The sequence below is a fragment of the Hemiscyllium ocellatum genome, chromosome 3 (genome assembly GCF_020745735.1).
Source record: "Hemiscyllium ocellatum isolate sHemOce1 chromosome 3, sHemOce1.pat.X.cur, whole genome shotgun sequence".
Taxonomy (NCBI): Eukaryota; Metazoa; Chordata; class Chondrichthyes; order Orectolobiformes; family Hemiscylliidae; genus Hemiscyllium; species Hemiscyllium ocellatum.
This window is the reverse complement of record NC_083403.1, coordinates 106,324,537-106,349,745: the sequence shown is the minus strand read 5'-3', so window position 1 is coordinate 106,349,745 and position 25,209 is coordinate 106,324,537. Positions and strand designations below refer to the sequence as shown.

At 39.9% G+C, this 25,209-nt stretch overlaps 1 protein-coding gene across 1 annotated transcript in view; it reads left to right on the top strand.

Annotated features, from left to right (window-relative positions):
* Positions 1–25,209, top strand: part of ero1b (endoplasmic reticulum oxidoreductase 1 beta) — an 82,030-nt gene that overhangs the window by 22,919 nt on the left and 33,902 nt on the right. The window contains exons 3-10 of the mRNA XM_060852705.1: positions 4,906–4,989; positions 5,849–5,890; positions 6,232–6,314; positions 11,367–11,440; positions 19,356–19,476; positions 20,888–20,934; positions 22,798–22,809; positions 23,919–23,945. Of these exons, the coding sequence (XP_060708688.1) occupies positions 4,906–4,989; positions 5,849–5,890; positions 6,232–6,314; positions 11,367–11,440; positions 19,356–19,476; positions 20,888–20,934; positions 22,798–22,809; positions 23,919–23,945 (490 nt within the window). The remainder of the gene's footprint in view (positions 1–4,905; positions 4,990–5,848; positions 5,891–6,231; positions 6,315–11,366; positions 11,441–19,355; positions 19,477–20,887; positions 20,935–22,797; positions 22,810–23,918; positions 23,946–25,209) is intronic.

Genomic DNA, 25,209 nt, shown 5'->3' with positions numbered 1-25,209 from the left:
ACTAAGTCAACTGTTAGGGCTTTCTCATGGTGCCCACGTACAACCCGTCTGTGCTGTTAGAGCCATTGACCTGAGTTATGCTATATGAATGGAACTGTGAAATAAGAAAGGGATGATCACCTTGTTGGGATTGTATTATAGCACTCCCACCAAAAAAAAGTAAGCTGGAAATTGAGAAGCAAATAGGTAAGGAGATCTCCAGTATCTGTAAGAATAATAGGGTCGTAATAGTAGGGAATTTTAACTTTCCAAGCATAGACCTGGACTGTCATAGTGTTAAGGGATCACGTAGGGAGGAATTTAAGTGTGTACAGGAAAACCTTATTGTGAATAATGGGAAATAAGGCAGGGCAAGTGACTGAGGTGTCACTGGAGGTGCAATTTGGGGCAAATGGTCATAATTCTACTTTAAAATAGTGATGGAAAATGATTGACCTGATCTTAAAGTTCTAAATTGAAGGAAAGCCAATTTTGATAATGATAAACACAAACTTTCAAAAGTTGATTGAGGAGGCTATTTGCAGGTAAAGGGGTGGTTGGGAAGTGGGAGGCCTTTAAACATGAGATAACGAGAGGCTAGAGGTAGTATGTTCCTGTTAGTGTGAAAGGCAAAACTGGTACTTGTAGGGAATGCTAGATAACTCTAAGTTGAGGCTGTGGTCAGGAAGGAGGCATATTGCCACATATGGACAACTGAGATTGAGTGAATCCCTGGAAGTGTATAGGACAGTAGCAGTAGACAGAAAATCAGGAGGGCAAAAATGGGACATGAGATAACTAAGGAGAATCCCAATAGATTCTCCTAATATATTAAGGGTAAAAGAGCATCTTGGGAGAGAATAAGGCCCCTTGAAGATCAGTATGGAATCACAGGAGATGCATGAGATACTAAACTAATTTGTCATGTCAGTATTTACTATGGAAGCTAGGGAACTTAGGGAAATAAATAGTCTTGTCTTGAAAGGAGTTCATATTGCAGAAGACGAGGTGCTGGAGGTCCTAAAATGCGTAAAGGTAGATAAGGTGTTTTGCCAGAACTTTGTGGGGAAACTAGAGAAGAAGTTGCTGGGCCCCTTGCTGAGATATTTGTATCATCAACAGCCAGGGATGAGGTGCTGGAAGACTGGCGGTTAACTAATGTAACGTCATTATTTACAAAGGTTTGTAAGGAAAAGCAATGGAACTATAGACTGGTGAGCAGATTGTTGGAGTGAATTCTGAGGGACAAGATTTACACGCACTTGGAAAAGCAAGGACTGATTAAGGATAGTAAACAGACTTTGTGTATGGGAAATCGTGACTTGCTAACTTGATTTGAGTTTTTTTTTGAAGAGATGACAAAGAAGATTGAAAGCAGAGTGGTAAGCATCTATATGGACTTCAGCAAATGTTCAACAAGGTTTGGCATAGTAGACTGATTAGTAAGGCTAGATCACATGAGATCTAGGGGAGCTAGCCAACTGGATATAGAATTGGATTGGAGATAGGAGACAGGATGGCAGTAAAGGGTTTTTTTTTAGAGCCGAGGCCTGTGATCAGGGGTGTGCTGCTAGGATCACTGCCAGGTCCACTGCTTTTTGTCATTTTTAAATAAATGACTTGGATGTGAATAAAAGAGGCATTGTTAGCAGACGACACCAAAATAGATGGTGTAGTAGATATTGAAGAAGATTATCTCAAAGTATAATATGATCCTGATCAGATGTGCCAGTGGGCTGAGAAGTCGCAGATGGAGTTTAATTTTAGATAAATGTGAATTGTTGCGTTTTGGTAAGACAAACAAGGCAGGACTTAAGCAATTAATGGTAGGACCCTGGGAGAATGATGCTAAATAAAGACCTTGGGGAGCAGGTGTATAGTTACTTTTCAAGTATATCCACAGGGAGATAGAATGATGAAGTAGGCATTTGGCACGTGTGCCTTTATTGGTTAGAGCGTTGAGTATAGGAGTTGGGACATCATATTCCAGCTACACATGACATTGCTGAGACTACATTTGGAATACTGCACACAGTTCTAATCTCCCTTCTATAGAAACTGTTGTTAAATGCAAGGGTGCAGATAAGATTTACGACTATGTTGCCAGGGTTGGACGGATTGAGTTATAAAAAGGCTGAATAAGCTGGGTTTTTTTTTCTGGAACACTGGAGGCTGACCATATAAAGAGGTTTATAAAATCATGAGGGTCATGGATAGGGTGAATAGCCAAAGTCTTTTAACTAGACTGGGGAATCCAAAGCAAGAGTGCATTAGATTAAGGTAAGAGGGCAAAAATGTAAAAAGGACTTGAGTGGTAACGTTTTCATGCTGAAGGTAGTGCATGTATGGAGCAGGTTGCCAGAGGAAGTGGTAGAGGTTGGTACAATGACAGAATTTCAAAGGCATTTGAATAAGAAGGGTTTAGAGGGATATAGGCCAAGTGCTGGCAAAAGGCTCGAGGTTAGATTGGGATGCCTGGTCTGCGTGGACGAGTTGGACCGAAGCGTGTTGTATAAATCTATGATTGTCTTCCCATCAGAGTTTCCAGACCAGTTTTTTTCTTTTGAGACTTTGATAAGATTTAAAGTAGTATTACATTCATTCTGTGACACAATATTATGTGGTATCAAGTTTCATAATACATAGGAAAATAAGTAAAACTTTTTTTTCTAGAATTTGAATTTTGAAATAGTTGGTTTTGGTCTCCGTGTAAGGGAGTTTAATGATTATCTTGTCAGTATTTCTCAAACTATTTCTTAAAACAACTGTTAGAAAGGCAGTTCCTTGAGTACTACTGGGAATTTGTTTGCATAGGTGGGCATTTTACAATCAGAGTGAATATTGAACAGCATTAAATTGCTTTAGTCAGAAAGATCAGGATTTTATTTTTGAGGAAAATCCTATTTACAGGAAATCGTTTTAATTGTAGTTTGTAAGTCATGGTTGGAGTTAAATGTAAGACCATTGTTAGAGAAAAGTATTCATTCAGAAAGTTTCAGAAATAGATGACCTTAGTTTAAGGATCTTGTTTGAAAATTCCAGACCAGAAGTGTTTGGTTAGAACCCTGGATGATGATTTGAAGTTGAGAGCGTGAGTTCCATTGTGTGAATACTCCAAAAAAGATAGCTTTCAAGACTGGTAATTGAAATAAACAGTTAAGGTAAACCTATAGAGGTAATGAGGAAGGGAATTATGTTTGTAGTGTAAAGGTCTGTGGTGGGATAGTTGAAATAATACGTTTTTGCAATATGTTTATAATTGTTTCAAATTGTGTAATATGTAAATAGCCTGTGTTATCTTCAGCCCCTTCAGGTGGTGAGTTCTACATGTCAAGCATACTGAACTCCCTGCTAATCCTTCAACTGGTTATGTTAAATGTACGTTCTGAAGTAAATGGTAGTATTGCCACTGGACTACTAATCGAGAGAGCTAGGCTAATGCAGTTAAGTGTGTGGGTTAAAATCCCATCATGAGGGTGATGAAATTTGGTTTTAGTCTGGTTTTCTTAAATCCAAATTTATTAACGAATTGTGATCATCAAACCATTGTTGATTATTGTAAAAGCCGTTCTGGTACATGCTTGCCCTTTTGGGGAAGGGAAGTCTCCCATTGTCACTTGGTGTGGCCTACGTGTGATTCCAGATGCACATCAATGTTCTTGACTTAGAAAGTCATTCAGTTGTATCTCACATTCACAAAATCTGTCATAAGAAATGAAACCAGACAGACCAGTCTGAGACATCAGAGACGACCATAATCCACATAACCTTGTCGTGTGCCAAAAATTGGAAGAGTTCTGCACAGAATAGTCAAACAATAGCCAATGTCATTCTCCCGGAATCATACTGGCCAGATGTGTCTCAGACAGGACACACCCAGACCTGGTGATGGTCCTATACTACAGATAGATCAGATCCACCAGAGGTTGTGACACACTGCAATACAGTTGTAGACGGAGTTGCTGTGGAAGTTCTCAAAATTGATTCTGGACAGCATGAAGTCTCATAGCATCAGGTTAAATATGGTTGAGGAAAGCTCCTGTTGATTACCATCTGCCCTCTCCCCTCAGCTTAAGAATCTATGTTCGTCCATATTTAATACTTGGAGGAACTCTATGATGGTGAAAGTGGTGTAAAATATACTGTGGGTGGGGGACTTCATTATCAATCACCAAGAGAGGCTTAGTGGTGCACTACTGACTGAGTCCTAAAGAACATTAGTTGTAGCACTGGCTGAGCAGCAGATGGTGAGGGAATGAACAAAATGGAAAAATATTTTTGACCTCATTTTTATAACTTTGTCTGTCATGCTTGATTGTCAAATATTGAACACCTTCAGCATTTACTCTCTCCTCCACTGAATGATTTTAATTGTTAGAGATTTCGGAAGATACAGTGAGGGATGCACCGTAACAACAATGTGCACATCTTTAAGATGCAGTGCAATGAATTAACTTGGCTCCTTCAAGAGCTAAACTTCCAAACCCAAATCTTCACCACCTAGAAGGACAAAGGCAGCAAATGGGACACCTCAAACTGCAAGCTCCCTTTCAAGTTATATATTGCCCTGACTTCGAATAACGTTGCTGTTCCTTTGCTGTGACTGGGTCAAAAACCTGGGACTGAGGGGGGTGTTAACCTAGGTCTCCTTTATACTTACATCTGTGAAGTGGAACTTGAGCCTAAAACCCTTTAACTTGGACTTGCAAGCATTAACCATTGAGCTAAGCTGATCAATCAGGCTAACTCAGTACTTTGGAATGGCCTTAAAGGAATGGTCATTATATCCATGGTGGTCTTTGAAAGACCTATCTAATTAAACTCCTTTCTCGTTTCCCTATGGTCTTGTAAATTTTCTAATGTTGTCCAATATATTTAAGTTTAATGTGCTGTGCTTAAATTACGATGTATGTTTCAATTCAATAGGTTAATTTGAAGAGACCCTGTCCCTTCTGGTTAGATGATGGTCATTGCTCGATTAAGGACTGCCATGTCAAACCTTGTTCTGAGGTAAAGTGTCTGAAGTTGTTTTACAGAAGTTGGCTGAGTAATATCAATATTTTGTATTAAATAGAAATTGTATGTGATTCAGCCAAGGAGCATTTGACTCGCACATCTTGAAGTATTTGTGTTGCAACAGCTTTCAAAGTCTAGTAATAGGAGTAGGCACTTATAAGGCCTTCAAGCCAGTTCTGTCATAGTGAGATTTACCTATTGCACATGAATATAGTGACACTTGACAAATGTCACACGACAGGCCCTTCCATACAGATCCTTAATCTGATTTTCATTTGGTACTTGCCATCTGGGTGCTCAAGAAACATGGAAGCAAGAAGATAGTATATTAATGAAACTGAGCTTCCAAATTGAGCAACGTGGAGGAAGCAAACGTAAAGGGACTTGAAGGGGCTGACCAGCAGATATGGTGAACATTTAAGCTGAAGAGGAGGCGGTAGCAGGACAGCTGGCAAACGTCCTTGGAATAGATCTTCAATTCAATTGAATTGAACAATGTATTTAAATATAATCATACCAGTTTTATGTAAAGGAAAAGTAACATTATCCTGCAGTCTTCCAAACTAACTTTAAAACTGCTTTTCTTTTGCTAATGCCACGTTGGTTAATTCCTTCGGTTATAACTAGCATTCTAAAAACATTTCCACATTTCTATTATTGCTAAGTCTTTTGTTTTGAGAGTGTGGTTACTCCGTTGTCTTCATACTATAAGTTGTAATGTTTTGATTTATTTTTCACATGGATGAAAATTTTAATTCAGTTATTTATGGGACATTTCTGAGAGAACTGCTCAAATTGAAATCAGCAATTCAACAAGTTATCTATTTTATCACACATTTGATTTTATTTTTAGAGTGAGATTCCAATTGGGATTAAAGCAGCTAATTTCAACAAAGTAAGTCAATACCTGAAAATATTTTCTGTAAGTATATTTGAATTAGCTTTTTGCTCAACCATCTGTTTGGAGAACTGGTTACACAAGGCAATAAAGAATAAATTGTTAACACTTTCAAAATAATAAATGATCAATCTACAGAAGTTCCAAATAAGCAAAGAATATTTATACTTTGAATCTCGACCTGTAAAGGTTATGTACTCTTCCTGATTTAAAATGAAAGTATGCACATAAACTGATTCTGCTATTATATTTGCCATTTTTGCTGTTATTATAGTCAATTTAGGTTTTACTTTAAGGTGCACAGTTAATTTTACTGCTTTTGTTTGATATTGTATTAGTTTTCTGTAGAAGCAAATGCAGATGAAGATTTGCAAGACTGTGAGGAAGCAAATAAGCTTGGAGCTGTGAACAGTACATTGAGGTGACACACATTTAAGTGATTTTAACCTTTTGTATTTTTACTTGTTTTAACGTGTTATTACAACATTAACTCCTGGTTCTGTTTCTTGAGAGTTCAGTTATTTTCACCTCTCTGCTCCTATTTCTTACTCTTTAGGAATTCTCTACATGCGGTAATCATTAAGAAAACTTGGTTATGGTTTAGGAATATATGTAGCCCACTCTTTTCTTTAAGCAGATGCAATACAATTAGGTATGTTAGGATGTTAATAGTTTGTGTTCTTTGAAGATTTTTCATTGTGGAATTCCTTCCTTTAGTCCCTCAAATTATTTTTCTTTTTATATAAAAAAAAGTAGAATATGCACTGTGTGTAAGTATTTGGAGAGAGAAGGAATGATTAAGAATAGTCAGCATAGCTTTGTGCGAGGGAAATTGTGTGTCTCAAATTTTGAGGACAATTGAGGCAGAGCAGTTGACACTGTTTACTTGGAGTAAAAAATGAGGTCTGCAGATGCTGGAGATCACAGCTGCAAATGTGTTGCTGGTCAAAGCACAGCAGGTTAGGCAGCATCAATAGGGCTTATGCTCGAAACGTCGAATTCTCTATTCCTGAGATGCTGCCTAACCTGCTGTGCTTTGACCAGCAACACATTTGCAACTGTTTACTTGGACTTTAGTAAAGCCTGTGATGAGGTTTCGCGTGATGGACTAATTATGCAATCTGACTTTACTAGAGTTCAGGGTGAGCTTGCCAACTGGATACAAAATAAGCTTAATGACAGGAGGCAGAATGGTAGTAGAGGGTTGTTTTTCAGACTGTAGGCCTGTGATCAGTGGTGATCTACAGGGATTTGTGCTGAGTCCATTTTTGTTTGTCATTTATGTAAATAGTTTAGATGGAAAAGCATGGTTAGTAAGTTTGCAGGTGATACCAAGATTAATAGCATAGTGGACAATGAAGAAGGTTATCTAAGATTGAGGAGAACTTGATTAATTGGGTCAATGAGCTGAAGAATGATAGATTTTACTTTGGATAAATGGGCAGTAATACATTGTGGTAAAACCAACAACGGCAAGACCTATGCAATTAAAAGTAGTTGCCTTGGGTGATGTTGTAGACCAGAGTGATCTAGGAGTTCAGGTACTTGATTCTTTGAAGTTTGCGTCGCACAGATGGGCTGATTAAGAAGACATTTAGCATGCTTGCCTTTATTGCTGAGACCTTTGAGCAGAGGAATTGGAATGTTTATGTTAATGATGTACAAGGTGTTGGTAGGCTTCTTCTGGGCTATCTTATCGCGAACCGGTTTCCCCGTTATAGGAGCTGTTATATTGCTGGGAATGGCGGGTTTGTGTTATGAAAAGGCTGGACAGGCTGGGACTTTGGCGGCATAGGAAGTTGAGAGGTTTATAAAATCATGAGGGGGGTATAAAGGTGAATGGCAGGAGTCTTTTCCTTGGGTGGGGAGTTTCAAGACTAAGGGCAATATTTTATGGTGAGAGGAAGAGGATTTTTAAAAAGATTTGAGGGGCAATTTTTTTTTGTTGCAGTGGTTCATATGTGAAATGAACTTTCAGAGAAAATGATGAATGTGAGTACAACTACAATGTTTGTTTAAAAGGCATTAGCTAAGTATATAAGTAAGATATGTTTGGGGGGTTATGGGCTAAGTGCAGCCAGGTGTGACTAGTTTAGTTTGGAATTATGGTTGACATGGACTGGTTGGACTGAAGGGTCTGTTTCCGTGCTATATGACTGTAATTTTTTTTCAGTAAACAGAAGGCAAAATGCTACCAAAGAGACAAATCATCCCAACCTCAAAATGAGCTTCTGGTTCTGAACGAGTTGTACTGTTACAATGTTTTACTGCTGAGCAATTCAAAATTAGTTGTCCTGCAACTTTTACTTGCAGTTCCACATTGGAATGTCAGAACTCTGAATCTCATTTCAGCACAAATGAGGCAGCAGACATCAAGATAATATTCTGAATATTTAATGCTATATAATTGCATAGAGTGCACTGATACAAAAAAAAAACTGATCTTCAGGATTTCAAATCCTGAATATAGTCGTAGAGATGTACAGCATGGAAACAGACCCTTCAGTCCAACCTGTCCATGCTGACCAGATATCCCAACCCAATCTAGTCCCACCTGCCAGCACCCGTCCCATATCCCTCCAAACCCTTCCTATTCATATACCCATCCAAATGCCTCTTAAATGTTGCAATTGTATCAGCCTCCACCACATCCTCTGGCAGCTCATTCCATACACGTACCACCCTCTGCAGGAAAAAGTTGCCCCTTGGGTCTCTTTTATAGCTTTCCCCTCACACCCTAAACGTATGCCCTCTAGTTCTGGACTCCCCAACCCCAACTTTGTCTATTTATCCTATCCATACCCCTCATAATTTTGTAAACCTCTATAAGGTCACCCCTCAGCCTCTGACACTCCAGGGAAAACAGCCCCAGCCTGTTCAGCCTCTCCCTATAGCTCAAATCCTCCAACCCTGGCAACATCCTTGAAAATCTTTTCTGAGTTTTCAAGTTTCGAGTTTCACAACATCTTTCCGATAGGAAGGAGACCAGAATTGCACACAATATTCCAACAGTGGCCTAACCAATATCCTGTACAGCCACAACATGACCTCCCAACTCCTGTACTCAATAATCTGACCAATAAAGGAAAACATACCAAACGCCTTCTTCATTATCCTATCTACCTGCGACTCCACTTTCAAGGAGCTATGAACCTGCACTCCAAGGTTTCTTTGTTCAGCAACACTTCCTAGGACCTTACCATTAAGTGTATAAGTCCTGCTAAGATTTGCTTTCCCAAAATGCAGCACCTCACATTTATCTGAATTAAACTCCATCTGCCATTTCTCAGCCCATTGGCCCATCTGGTCCAGATCCTGTTGTAATCTGAGGTAACCCTCTTCGCTGTCCACTATACCTCCAATTTTGGTGTCATCTGCAAACTTACTAACTGTACCTCTTATGCTTGCATCCAAATCAATTATGTAAATGACAAAAAGTAGAGGACCCAGCACCAATCCTTGTGGCGCTCCACTGGTCACAAGCCTTCAGTCTGAAAAACAACCCTCCACCACTACCCTCTGTCTTCTACCTTTGAGCCAGTTCTGTATCCAAATGGCTAGTTCTACCTGTATTCCATGAGATCTAATCTTGCTAATCAGTCTCCCATGGGGAACCTTGTCGAACGCCTTACTGAAATCCATATGGATCACATCTACTGTTCTGCCCTCATCAGTCTTTGTTACGTCTTCAAAAAACTCAATCAAGTTTGTGAGACATGATTTCCCATGCACAAAGTCATGCTGACTATCCCTAATCAGTCCTTCCCTTTCCAAATACATGTACATCCTGTCCCTCAGGATTCCCTCCAACAACTTGCCCACCACTGACATCAGGTTCACCGGTCTATAGTTCCCTGGCTTGTCTTTACCACCCTTCTTAAATATATTTTAGATTTAAGGAAAATATTTTTTTCTTGAAACAGTATTTCTTGCATATTATTGGAGAAAGGGAGCCTGGAGGAAACATGCATCTGTTACTGTCAGTCCTCACTTTTCGTATTGGTGAACAACATTGTACAAATTCAAAGTCACCCAACGTAGATTGGCGCATTCAGGAAAGTGGTTTTGCAGAACATATTTGTGCTTAAAGCATCATTGAGTTTTTGTCTCCTTTTTTGTTCTCCTGTTCTCCATGCCCTTTCACCATCACCACCTTTTGATCTTCTCCTATCTTATTCCTACTTTTCCTTCGGCTCCATCTGTGTCTGCTTCTCTGTCCTATATTTAACAAACAAGAAGTAAGTTGTCATAGGTCTACTTTACCATAGAGCTGCTTTTCATGAGTGAAACGATTGATGATTTAACTTAGGCATCACTAAACTGAGGGAAGAGGTTGAGCAGGAGAGTCCTTTGTCATAATTGTTGGCATTACTCTGCATTATAAACCATCTGCAGTAAATGGTGCCCATTTAAAGGGGATATGTACTAATGTTTAATTTACTGTTAATTTGTATTTAATGTTACATTCAAAATTTTGCTTAGCCATCGCTGAATCCACAGTTCTGTCATTGCCTCTGACATTCAATATCTTTTTATCCATGTTACTGAAATATTTCCCATAAGATACATGCTTCCTGTCCACAAATATACTTTGAGATTTTATAAATTACTTCTTGAACAATATTCTGCTTTCAATTGACCGTTTTTAGGTAGTTCTATGGAGTAAGCTTCTAAAGTTTGTAAGGGAGCAACACTTGGAAAAGTACTTTCTAAACAAAAAACTTACATTCATCAAATTCTGCAACGTTAGAAGCAATCTATCAACGCCACGGATACTGTTATATATTCTCACAAAGCTGGTTCTTTCTTCTAAAAGCTGTTTCTTTTCTAAAGGATACTGTGTCCTTGGTTTTTTTGTTGAGTGGTCGCAAACAGGTCGGGCTCCGAAATGGCTGGGTTTGGTACAGAGATGAAAAGTCTTTTTGTTTACACATAAACAGATGAGTCTTCAGGCCAAAGCTTGTATAACTCAAGAAAGCTTGGGTGTGGCCAGCTTTCTAGCTGAGTACTTCAGTCCAGAACTAGTTAGGGAGTTCAGCTGCAGCCTGTGGAAATAGGCTGCTAGATTCCCTCTCTCCTTTTGCCCTTCTAACTTTGACCTATAAGCCTTTGTTTCATTTTTACCGTGTTTAAGGAGTTTGCTTATTGGGACATATATTCGGAACAGCATAATTAAGTCTAGTTTGGATAGACTGAGCTTTTTACTCTGTTCTTTGTGTTTCATTGTATAATTTTGTGAATGAATTTTTGTCTGTTTTTAAAATCTGGGAGTCAACCTAGCTAACTTACTCTGGGTAATTTTCACTCTACACTTACCAAAACAAATTGCAAAGTTATGGCCTGGGCTGCCTGCTTAAGATCGTTATGACTGGTCTGGCCTAGCCCATAACAATACAAATGGTAGAATTATAATATGGTACTTGATTGATAATGCTTGTATTCCTTTATCAAGTCACTCTTCTTTCATCCTTAGTAACCAAACAAAGAAAGCTTTCATTGATTGGGCAAGATATGATGATGCACAAGACCATTTTTGTGAACTTGATGGTGAGGACCTTGTGAATTTCTGATACAACATTTTGTGTCTAAGAGTTCTTGGATATTTCAATGTAAATAATTTAATGACTGAATTAAATTTAAGCAAAGTATTATAAGGGCTCAATAATCAGTGATTTTAAAAAAAATTCCCTTTTTGGTTCCTATAATTTGTTAGTTTCTAGAGAACAGCAATCAACAGTGCCGTTAGTAGCATGGTATGTTTCTAGTGTCTTCTATATGTAATTTCTATTCTAGATATGCATATATATCCATGTGGAAAACACTATATGAAAGTAAAGACATGAAATTTGATTTTTAAATCGGAATGTGAATTTCCTTGATGTAATTTGGTTCACTTGTTGTTTACTTTTCATTCCACTTGTCTAAGATTTAACTGTGTTCGTAATCTTTTCAGCTGAGCTTTTTGAAAATCAAAATATTATCTTTGTGTGTGTGCTCTGAGTGTTTTCCCATTTTGAACAGATCCTGTATTAGCTTCCACAAGGTTGTACAATTGGGAGGGAGATGCCTTGGGGATCCACCACGTCCATCCCAGACTGTAGGAAATCTCATGCCATGAGGTTCACGCTCAAGGGATCCTTGTGCTAATGACTACCCTTTGTCAGCCGACGAATCACGACTCCTCAATGTTCAGCATTGCTTCGATGAAGCATTCAGGGCAACCAGAGCACAGAATGTATCCTGCTTCAATGTCTATCACCCAGAGTGGCTTGATTGCACCATTACTGAGTGCACTGCCTGATCCTTAAGGATGTAGTTGCATACTGGCTCTGTGACAGAACATAAAGAGGTTAAACTTACTAGACCTCGCTCTCAGCAATGTAGCTGTCAGTTAGAATTGAATTGAATTTATTGTCACGTGTACCGAGGCACAATGAAAAGCTTTGTCTTGTGAGCAATACAGGCAGATCACATCTAAATAGCATAGATAAGTAAATAATAGGTAAACAACAGTAAAAGGCAAAACACAGGTATAGGCAAATGTTAAGAGTTTGAGTCCATTCAGTATTCTAGCAACAGTAGGGTAGAAATTGTTTCAAAGCCAACTGGTACGTGTGTTCAGGCTTCTGTACCTTCTCCCTGATGGTAGAAGTTGTAGAAAAGCATTGCCTGGGTGTGATGGATCTTTGAGAATGCTGGCAGCCTTTTCTTGACACTGGGCCTTGTAGATGGATTGTACAGATGGGAGGTTGGCCTTTGTCATTGTACGGGCCGAGTTTGCCACTCTCTGTAACCGTCTCCGATCTTGAATGGTACGGTTGCCATACCAGGTAGTAATACATCCAGACAGAATGCTCTTGATGACGCACCTATAAAAGTTGGTAAGGATATTAGCCACCATGCCAACTTTTCTCAGCTGCCTGAGGAAGAAGATACGTTGTTGGGCCTTTGTAACCAGTGCATCTGCGTGAAGAGGCCAAGAAAGCTTTTTGGTGACCACTCTCAGTAGCTTGACACTCCACTTGTCCCACCTCTGTGCTGTTAATGTGTAGGGAAGCATGAATAACATCCAACCAAAAGGGAATGAGTTCCTTGGTTTTGCCAGCACTGAGAGTTAAGTTGTACTCAGTGCACCATTTTTCCAGGTCTTCCTCCTCCCTTCTGTAATCTGTTCCATCGCCATCTGAGATTTGACCAACTATGGCGGTGTCATCAGTGAACTTTGTAAATGGACATTGGTCTGTGACCATATTAGTAGGCCTGACCACCATACCCCTGCCTTCACACTGAGGATGCATCTTATGGTCAGGGGTCCGCTCCATGGAGAGGATGAAATGTGCTCACATTCCTTCTTCTAGAAGGAGAGCTCCATGCTCAGTAACTTGAAGGAAGATGACTTGATAACGTTATCTTAGATTGACATAATGAGGATCAGCAAATCCTTCTATGCCAGTCTGTACGACACGAAACCCACTGACAGCGCAGCCTCGCAGTCGTTCCTGTCTTCTATCACGGAGTTCTTAGACAACAGCACATGGGAGAGGTTTGATCAGCTGCTATCCCTGGACAAGCTGCCGAAAGCCCTCGAGTCCTTAGAATCCCTCAAAGTGACGGATTAACAGTCATGCTCTATTCTGCTCTATGGGACTTGATTGGCCAGGACCTACTGGAGATGTATGTCATTATTCTTCTGGAAGGTTCCATGAGGAAAATTATTATGATCCTCCTCTACAAGCAGAAGGGTGAGATGGAGGAAATTAGAAATTGGCAACCAATCTCACTGCTAAATGTGTTCTACAAAATCCTGTCAAAGGCCATTGCCAACCGGGTCAGGTCTGCTATAGAATCAGTGATTCACTCACACCAAACCTGTACTGTACCAGACAGGGAGATTGCTCAGCGTCTCGCACTCCTCAGGGATACCTTTGCCTATGTGTAGGCCAGTGGGGTGAACACTTGCTGCATCAGCCTAGACCAGGAGAAAGCCTTTGACAGTATTTCTTACACGTACATGAGAAACATTCTCTCCAAAATGGGCTTTGGGGATGGAATCTGCAAATGAATCCTACAGGTCTACACCAACATTGTCAACAGTGTCTCAATCAATGGGTGGGAATCAGCCAGCTTTCTGAATCCAGTCTCGAGATCAGCAGGGCTGCCCATTCTCTCCTGCCTTGTTTGTGTATTATATAGAGCGATTCATTGAGTCCATCAGGAAGGATGCGAGCCTGAGAGGAGTGGCTATTCCTGGCAGCAGGAACCTACAGGTTAAGGCCTCCCTGTACGTAGATGATGTCACCGTTTGTCTGTGGATCAGAGCAGAAGTCTCAAACCCATGTGCATGAGAAGAGTTTTTTGAATGGGCCTCAGGGGCCAAGGTAAACGGAGGCAGAAGCGAGTCCATGCTCTTCGTAAACTGGGCCAACCAATCCTCTATCCCCTTCACAGGACAGACCACCTGAAGGTGCTGGGTATTTGGTTCAGAGGGGCTGGGGTGGGTGCCAAGTCTTGGGAGGAGCATGTCACGAAGGTGAGGCAGAAACTGAGCAGATGGGAGCAATGGTTGCTGTCCATCCATGAGGAAAAGCAGTTGTGAGTTACTCTGAATGTTATATGTGGTGCAGGTCTGGCCTACTCCCAGAAGCTGCGCCATCGCAGTCACACGGACAATCTTTCACTTCATGTGGAGATCAAAGATGGACCGTGTCCGAAGGTGCACAATATATAAAGATCTAGAAAAAGGGGGACAAAGCAAAAGAGGGATGCTACCCTCTCCCTGATGGCCACCTTTGTGTGTGGCTGCATCAAACTGTGCGTGGATCCCTGGTGCGCGAGCACAAAGTGTCACTCCGTACTGAGGTTCTACTTGTCCCTGAAATTGCGAAGGATGGGCTTGGCCTTGCTGCAGTAGAACGCTCCAAGTAGTTAGACCATTCGGTATCATCTGTCCTTTGCAGAGAAATTTGCGAAGAAAGATCTCTGACCACAAGTCCATCAGCAAGTGGTTAGCACGTAGTGTCCTTGAGACCCTTTGGGAAAAGGAGAGGGTGGATCCTGTTGAGTGGTTCCCTGTGCAGACTGTCAAAGTCATTTGGCAGAATGCCTCAGCACCAGACCTCTCAAACAAGCACCAGGACATTGCTTAGCTGGTGGTAAGAAGGGTTCTACCTGTGAAATCATTTATGCATGCCTGAACACTCTGCACCACTATATGCTGCCCTTGAAGTGGCTGTGCTGAGGACGACACTGTCCCACACCACCGAATGTGCCTATGCAAAGTAAGTCCAGAGAGAAATGCAGTAGTTTAAGGTTAGTCCCGAGTAGCTTCATGATGTGGGACTCTGTGCTCTATGGTCTGTTCCCCGGGACGCACACCGAGACGAACATCAACATTGCCTGGAGGACTGTGAACTCGGTGAAAGACACTCTTTGGCCTGCCCAAACCTAGCTGGTCTTCCAGTTGATGGAGTTGACCCCGACCTGAGTATTGCAGACTGGCACATTCCAAGGACCAGCTCTGTGTACTGAGGGATGCACTGAAGCTCGGAGCAGCTGCTGCCACAGTGCACTGAGAAAAGGCCACTGTGTAAGGTCCTTCTGCCAAAGAATAATATGGTCCGTTCAGTAGTTGGGGTCCGCTGACTCCTCAGCTAAATGCCAAGAGGTTGGACGGTTAACAGCACATTGTAAATATGAATGACTCCATCTGTTCTCTGAATGTAAACACGGTATACATCTGAATGGCTTAATCAACTGTACATCCATCAAAGAATTCTGAATAAAGTGTATTTTTGAAATAACAAAAACATACCCCCACATTCCACATGCCTGAAATGTCGGTTTTTGACATCACCTTGCTGCCTGACCCACTGTGCTTTTCCAGCACCACACTCTTTGACTCTGATCTCCAGCATTTGTAACCCTCAGTTTCTCCTCGAGTCCTTTGAAAAGGATAAAACTCCCGGAAGTGATAAAACTACCGGCTGAGTTGTATTCTGCTCTGTGGGACTTGATTAGCTAGGACCTGCTAGAGGTCTATGACGGTATGCTTCTGGCAGATACCATGAGTGAATCCATGTACAAAGATATCATCACGCTCATTACAAGCAGAAGGGGGAGAGGGAGGAAATTAGAAATTAGCGACCAATCCCACTTAAATGTGGGCTACAAAATCCAGCCAAAAGTCTGCTCGGGGATCAGTGATTCACCCTGACCAAACTTGTGCTGTACCAGGCAGGAAGATTGCTGAGGGTCTTGCATTCCTCAGGGATACAATCACCTACGTGCAGGGCAGAGACAGGGCACTTGCCTTATCAGCCTGGACCAGGAGAAAGCCTTTGACAGAATATTGTGTACACATGTGAGAGCTTTTCTCTCCAAGTGGGCTTGGGAGGGAATCTGTAATTAGACCTGACTGCTGAATACCAATATCATGAATGCAGTTTCAATCAATAGGTGGGAATTCGAAAGCTTTCTGGACAGATCTGGTATCGGGCAGATCTCCTGTTTTGTTTGTGTGCTGTGTTAAGCCATTTGCTGAGTCCATCAGGAAGCCTGAGAGGAGTGACTATAGCTGGCAGCAGGGGCCTACAGGTTAAGGCCTCCCTGTACATGGATGATGTTGCCGTTTCCTGCTCAGATCCACTGTCCGTGCCCAGACTCCTGTCCATCTGTGACCAGTTCGAACAAGTCTAAGAGCGGGACCAAGGTAAATCGAAACAAGAGTGAGGCCATGCTGTTTGGAAATTCTTCAACCCCTTCACCACTGTCAGGGTAGACCACCTGAAAGTGCTGGGCATTTGGTTCAGAGGGGCTGGGGCGGCACCAAGTCTTGGGAGGAGCGTGTCACTGAGGTGAAACAGAAACTGGACAAATGGGAGCCCCAGTTGCTTTTCATCATGGGTAAGAACCTGGTCATCCGGTGTGAGGTACTCCTATTGTTGTATGTGGTGCAGGTCTGGCCTATTCCCTGACCCTATGTAGGGACTGTCACCTGGACCATCTTTCACTTCATGCGGAGATTGATGATATGCTGTGTCTGACAGGACATTGTATACAAAGATCTGGACCGAGGGGTAAAATAAGCACACAATGCTACCCTCACCCGATGGCCACCTTTGCGTATGGCTGCTTCAAGTTTTTTATGGATCCTTGGTACACAAATACCAAGTGTCATTACATACTGAGATTTTACCTGTCTCTGGTGTTGTGAAGGATGCACCTAGCCTCCCTGCCGTGGAATACTCTACGTAGTTAGACTGTTGAATATCACCTGTCCTCCTTAGAGAAATTTGTGAAGGTAAGCACCTTTGACCACAAATCCATCAGAAAATGTTCAGCACAAAGCATCCTTGAGACCCTTCAGAAAAAGGAGAGGGTGGATCCTGTCGAGCAGTTCCCTGTGCAGACTGTCACAATCATTTGGAAGAATACCTCCTCGCTAGAACACTCAGACAAGCACCAGGGCATCGCTTGGCTGGTGGTGAGAAGGATCTGTTGCCCGGTGCACACACCGAGATGAACATTAACTGTGCCTGGAGGACCATCAACTCGATGAAAGATTCTTTTTGGTCTACCTGAAACTTGCTGGCCTTCCAGTTGAAGGAGTTGACCCTGACTGTGTGTTACAAGCTGGTATATTCCAAGGTTCAGGACGACATGCTGAAGAACATGCAGTGAGAAAACATCACTGTGTAAGGTCCTTCTGCCAAAGAATAACTGGTCCATTCAGTAATTGGACCCTGCTGACTCCTCGCCAAAATGCTAAAAGATTGATTGTAAATACAGAGAATGGTGAACATCGAAGTCTTAATTAGTTCTTGAAGTAAAGAGAGTGTAGATCTGAATAGCTTCATTAACTGTACTTGTACCAAAAGATTTATTTTTATGAATAAAGTATATTTTTGCAACTGCTTCATTAGTTCTTTCTCTCATCATAAGATCAGGAGTGATGTTTGCTGCTGGTTGGACAATATACAATAGCATTTGCAATTCTTCTGATACTGAAGCAGTCCATGTCCAATGCAGCAACACTCAGAATTCAACCAGAAGGTGCCAAATAATAGTAAAACCTCAAGCTCCAGACAAAATTCTCTCCAACAGGAGAGAACTTAACCAGTGCCACTTGATGTTCAAGGGCATTGCTTTCACTGAATCCTTCATTATCATTATTCGCAAGGGCGTAACTCTCCTCTCTTATCCTCGCTGCCTCCAGCTACAAGATCAGAAATGCTCCCCATTTGCCTGGATGGATGCAATTCCAACAATACTAAAGAAACTCGAGACCTTCAAGCATTATGCTTGATTGGTACCCTATCCTCCACCTTCAGATTTCATTCCCATCATCACTGTATGATGGCAGCATTGTATATCATCTATAAGATTGTCACAATTCATCAAGCCTCTTGATAGCATCTTCCAAACTCTCAACCTCTACCACTTAGCAGGTGAAAAGCAGCAGAATAATGGGAGCATCACAACCTGAAAACTTCCTCCTGACGTGGAGTCTTTCCTTCATTATCACTAGATCAAACATATGGCACTCCCTTTATAAGCTCTGAGTGTCCCTCCCCCAAGGACTGCAGTGGTTTGAGAGATTCTCCATTGAATGCTGGCTGAGCCAGTGGTGTTCATGTCCTGTGATGACATCAGTAGTTTTGGGTTGTTGGAGGATGAGTTACTTGTTACTTCAGTATGTGCTGTTTCCCATCTGAACTTGCACCCAGTCAATTGAGTCCAATGAGTTTCTTGTCACTGGTAATGTCCCAAGGTGATAGGAGATTCAGCTGTGGTAATGTCATTAAATGTCATTCAATAGTGGTCAGACCTGCTTGCTGGAAAGGGTCATTTGCCTGGCATTTATTAACCCAACCCCTCATTGTGCACATTTTGCTGCATGCTGACATGAACTGCTTCATTATCTGTGGAGTTTCAAAATTAACTGAACACTGATTCTCTATAAACTGCACAGTGAAGTGAAGTAAAGCAAAACAAAGGAAATTAACTTCGTGAGGTCAATGTCTGCAATGAGAAAAGATGGATTGGGTTGTGTTCCTTTCATATGAGGATGAAGAGGAACTTTTAGTATAGTTGGAAATGACTAAACATGTTTCTAAGTTGTCTTTTTAAAATTCCACTTCTTACTGCTTAACTTCCACTTACATTTTTGGTGCTTTTAAATATTCTTTTCTATTTTCAAAATTTCCCCACTTGTATTTGGTAAACTGTTTTCACATGGTTTAACATATTTAACCATGTTGCCACTGTTCATATTTCTGTTGATTTGCTTTCTCTCTTTTCAAACTTAGTAAGTTTACTGCAGAACTTATAAAGGCAGCTCTCCCCAATTCGGTACCAAAATTATAATGCTGTCATTCATAGATGCTGATTAAACTGATGTTTACTTGTAAATAAGATAATGGCTATTCTCTGAAACTGACAGATAATATCTCGCTCTCTGCAGATGAATTATCTCCTGATGCTGAATATGTGGATCTCCTCCTGAATCCAGAACGTTACACTGGATATAGGGGATCATCAGCTTGGAGGGTGTGGAACAGCATCTATGAAGAGAACTGCTTCAAGTATTTTTTTCTTTTGTTTTTGCTGCATTTTATTCCCCGAAACTAATTTGATTCCTCTTGCCATGCAATAGGTGTTGTGGTTAGAATTGCTACAAATTTAAAAAGAAATACATGCATGTGTTTTCAGTTTTTAACATTTGATCTTTATTTTCATTTGTGACTCATGGGCATTAAAGTATTTCTGCACAATCTGAGCTTGGGAATCTTTTGTATTGGCCTTACTTTATACGTTGATATTGACAGCCACATTTCAGCTTCTCAAGTTGACTGTTCTGGTTTCTTTCATTCTTCATATTGTGTATAGTAGGCATGTGACGTGTCCAATCCAAGTTTTATGAAACTCTTTGTAGATTGTTGTATTTCTCCGTTCATGATTTCACGCATATCACAAAATGTAGTCTCCACTTAGCCCTTCTGACCTGCCATTCTGTCACGATTAAAAATAATTTATTACCTTTTTAGAATAAATATAGATTTACTATGGAAACTTAACAAGCTATTTATCAGTAAAAGAGAGAAATCAAGTGTAGAGACTTAAAATACAAACTAAGTACTCACCTTTCACTTTAAAGATTTGAAATACAAATAAAAAAACCTACTTTAGCAGCTTTCTATGCACTGGTGATGTCTCAGTCCTGACACTCTGGAGGCTAGCAATTTTTGAAAATGTTTGTAGTGCAGGTTGATGATAAGTATGTAAGTTAGCTCGATAAGCTGACAGATTTGTTTTCAGACATTTCGTCGCCATAGTGGATAACATCATCAGTTCTTGCTATAAACTTTAATCGAAGCATAACTTTTCCCCCTCTCGTTCAAATTTCAACTTTGATCCAAATTCCTAGTTACTTTGGCTCAATCTCACTGGCATTTATCCTTCATTCTGAGTGTTGGCTTATACTGACTAAAAAATAATTCAAATCAGAAAGGAAAATGTGACTGGTGTCTTTAACCTGAAGGTCATCATGGCACAAGCAAAGACCAATGTTAAAACATTGTACCCTTTTTGATGGCCGCAGCCAGAAATGGAACTGAAGCCGCTCTATCAACATCATTCTGTATTGCCAATCTGCCATTCAATCCAATTTGCTTTCAGAACATTAGCTCAACAGTTCCATTCTTGAAAAAATCCAGTAAAATTCTAGCATTAGCATTCCATTGTTGAATGTCTTCTCTGTCTGGCCCTGAATCTCATTTTCCATAAATGTTTATGATTTTTGTTCTTATCTGCCCAAACTGTTCAACTATCGTGCTTTAGTTACTAGTGTATTTTTTTTTGTAGAATTAATTCTGTAATCTAATGAGATACTTGCTGTGATTACTGGAGTATGTCTGCCATTCAGCTTTTCCCAAAACACTACAGTATTTTTGAAACTTACTTTTATTAGTAAATAACTTTGAATATCTTTTGCAGGCCTCGATCTGTATATCGTCCTCTGAATCCACTTGCACCTAGGAGAAGTGAGTTAATGTGCAAAATCTGTTTTGGCTTGTTATGTTATTATATCTTGCTCACCCATGACTTTGTTTCAGGCAGATCAGAAGTTGTTTTAATCCATTTCTTAACAAAGTTATATTTCTTGCTCACCTCTCGTTGCCCTGAGAAATTGATTGTGATACTTTTTAGGGCAGATCAGGCCATATATTAGAAAATCAAAAGGTGATACTCTCCATTTTTTGTTTGTTTGAACTTAAATGAAAAAGCAGCAACAGTTTACCTGTAGTTTTCCTATAACTGAATCCCTAATATTTTCAATACTAGAATATTGTTGTGGCTAAATTACTACAGGCTACCTTTTTAATTTAACTTCTTATTAAGAAATCTCTCAATTAAATAGTGAAACCATGATTTGAACTTGTATGTCGCAACCAAAATAAGACCTCTCAAGTAAGCACGTTAAGAGCTTCACAATCCAACTTGGCTATTACCCGATTAATGGTGGAATTTAGCTATGATTCCAACCAACTGTGTGTGCCTCTGAATGGCCAGAGTTCGATACTTCTGTACTGTTGATCTCCAAAGTTCTGCTCATGAAGATTCTTGGAGATAAATTTGTATACAGGTTTCTCTTTCAAGTTTGTGTCATGACATTATTGATTAGATTCTTCCAAAATATAGGTCTGCAGCTTCCCTTATCAGAAGTAATTTCCATGTTCCTTATTATATTTTAAGATTTGACTGTCGGTTTGAAGACAGCTTTCATGTGATTAACACCTGAAGTTCTTCTGCAGGGAAATTAGTTGTCATTTTAGCATAAGCCATTTAACAAAGCAGGTGTTAAAACGTGTTTGTTCATTTAACTTCTACACCTAATTCCTAATGAAGGGCTTATGTCCGAAATGTTGATTCTCCTTCTTCATGGTGCTGCCTGAATCTGTTGTGCTTTTCCAGCAACACACTCTCGACACTTCTACTCCATTTCCCAGACATGGCTAATTTCTTTTAGTTTCTGTATAATAGTTTATCCTTGTCCCTTGACAATTCATTTGAGACAGAATTATTGCTGGTTTTTTCAATTATCTCAATCCGATATTAGAGTGCTGAAGTTTACCCTATCACAGCATGAAAAGAGGCTATTATACTTTGAGATAAAGTGGAAACTCTGAGTTTTGAAGAATTATGAATGCAATTTGCTGTTGATCCACTACTTCAAAATGCTTGCTAATGTTCAGCTCATAAGCAGCAGCATTAAGTGTTTTACTGGACTACTTTTGTAATTAATTCATTTGGGATATAAGGAAAGGAAAAGGTGGTAATCATGATTAAAGTTTAATTTTGTTTTTTAAAAAAATTATGGAAGCATAGAAAGAAACCACAACCTAATGCACTAAGATAAAGTACCCTGGTTGTCTGTATCAAAGTATTTCACATATACCCAGTTGCTTCTAAGTGCACTGAATGTTTAGAAGAGCATGGCATTACTTTTCTTGCAGCAGGCTTCTACAAATGGTAGTGAGATGAATGACCAGCTAATTTATTTTCAGTTACTTCAAGGGAAGAATGTTGGCCACAACACTATACAAACTCTGCATTCCTCAAGTAGTGCTCAAGGGGCTACTATTTCCCCATAGATTACTGGAATCAGTTTAATGGCTGCTGCAATATTACAGTACATATCCAATACTGCACTGGAAGGCAAACCTAGATTGTAGCCTCAAGTCACAGTGAGACTGAAACCTCTAATCTGAGCTAACCAGTTAAGCCGGTCTAACTCCACACACACATAAAAATTTAAAATATTAATTTGTGTATATTGATTGTGTAAATAGTAAATATGCATTGATATGATTTTTAATCTTAAATATTCTCATTTCTCTCCTCAGGAAACGATGATGGTAAGAGCAGATGAGATGGATGCAAATATGTATGAACTATTTTAGCAATGCAACCTCTGCAGTTTAGTTGTGGTGTAAAGCACTTACTGTTTTTTTTTAAAAAAGAGAAGTATCCCTTTAGGACTGGTTCTAGTTATCTTAAATTAGTTTTAATCAGAAAAAAAGTATTCAAAATGCAACATGAAAGAAGCTTCACTTGGGATGGGTGGAACTTGTAGTTTTTAAGTTTGCTTACAGTTTATTTCTTAATAGCTTCTAATCAGAGATAAACATTGTCATTAACTTGAGTTTAAAAAGAATCAGCTCTCAAACAAGGAATTTATTCAGTTGGTTACCTTTTATTTATATGTATTGTCTTGGGCAAAGAGCACTGCAAAATTGCATAAACAGATATGCCAGTTTTGCACCCTTGACAGCTTTCAAAGGAAAAGTATGAATACAGGGTTACCATGGCTTGGATACATACGTCAGCTAGAGTTAGAATAGATGTATGAAAGAGAAAAATTACTGATTTGATGGCTGAATTATGTTTAATTAGCTCATGTCAACTGGGATGTCATTGGTGATATTACAATTAATCTCATTATCTTTGATTTTTGTGTGTGAAAAATTACGGTTCTATTAATTGGTTTTAGTGACTTGTATTGGAAGATACATACCGGATGCATTTCTAAGTTTAAAGAACAGGTATGATATCCCAGAGTACTGTGCAGTCTAGTCCAAATGCAGCAGGATGTAAATAATACCTCAAGTTTGGGCTGACATGTAATACACCAGGTAATCAACATCTCCAACAAGAGACAATGTAACCACTGCTCCTTGCCATTTAATGACATCGCAGTTACTGAATCCCCTTCTAACTGTGCCAGCACAGTTATCATTGCCTGCATTCATGCATGAAAACAAATAGCGTGCTAGTACTTTGTTTTAGTTTATAAATGAGCTTATTGGTAAGATTCCAAGGAGCTGCTGGTGCAGGTGGTACACACTCCAGTATAAATTAGCGTGCGGGCGGGGTGGAGAAAAATGGTGGAATTATTATTATATTTTATTTGTGTGGTGGGATATTTCATATTTTGCCATAAATAAAAATATTTTTATATCCACAGGCGAGTCTTTCTACAAGTGGTTGGAAGGTAATAACTGAATACGTGTACAAAATGCTTAAAAATCAATTTAGTTAAAGCTATCTGGAACAGCCTAATTGAGCTGTTTGATCAGCAAATTGGAAATGTAAATAAAGAAATGCAGCCAACATTTTTGAGTGGTTTCCAAATCCACTTATACCTAACACTGAGCTTCCATGGTTCGCTGGGTGCTCAAATGTGAGAGTAACAATATCTTTTATGATCATGGTTTCTTAATGTAATGGAACAGATGACGAAGACAAAAATAAATCACATTTTGTTAATCATTGTAACTTTAAAGGTTTTTGTTGGATTTCAGTTTAGTGCCACTAGTTGATGTGCCTGTGATTTACTGTAAGTCAGTTGTAGTAAGGGTCGAAGGAATCTTCAGATGCATTAATGTTTCTATACAGCCCTCACTTTATAGTCTTGATATAGTCACTGCCTTAATATCAATATCTGCAGCTTTATGATTTTAAACCTTACTGCACTCTTGCATGGAAAAACTGCAGCAATTGTTCATTCCTGTCTGGCACAAAAATGAAACTGGAGAGGTGGCCTGACATAGCTAACCAGGAAATTAAAGATAGTATTAAATCCAAGATGGGGCATACAAATTGACTATTAAAAAGCAGCAGACCTGAGGTTTTGGAACTATTTAGATTTAGCGAAGGATAACAAATTAATTGATTAGGAGGGGGAAATAGAGTGCAAGAATAAGCTTGTAGAGAATATACAATCTGATTGTAAAAGCTTCTTTTAGTGCGTGAAGAGAAGATCAACACGTACAAATATAGTCAGAAACAGGGGAGGTAATGGGGAACACAGACGGGTAGTCCAATTAAATATAAACTTTGGCTTGGCCTTCACAAGTGAGGGCATGAATAATATTGGGGAACATGGGGTCTAGTGAGAGGGAGGAACTGCAGGAAATCAGCATTAGTAGAAAAATGATGTTGGGGAAATTGGGATTAAATAGCCTGATAATCTTCACCTCAAAATACTTAAGGAAGAGACACGAGAAATAGTGGGTTCATTGCTGGTAATCTTTCAAGATAGAAGACAGTGGGTGGTGCTGGAGGGTTCCTTTTCAGTCTGGAGACTTATGACCAGTGGTATGCCACGGGGATCTGTACTGGGTCCCTTGCTTTTTGTCATTTATATAAATGATTTGTTTGTGAACATAGTAAGTTTGCAGATAACGCCAAAATTATAGGTATAGTGGACAGCAAAGAAGGTTCATTCAGAATACAATGGGATCTTGATCAGGTGG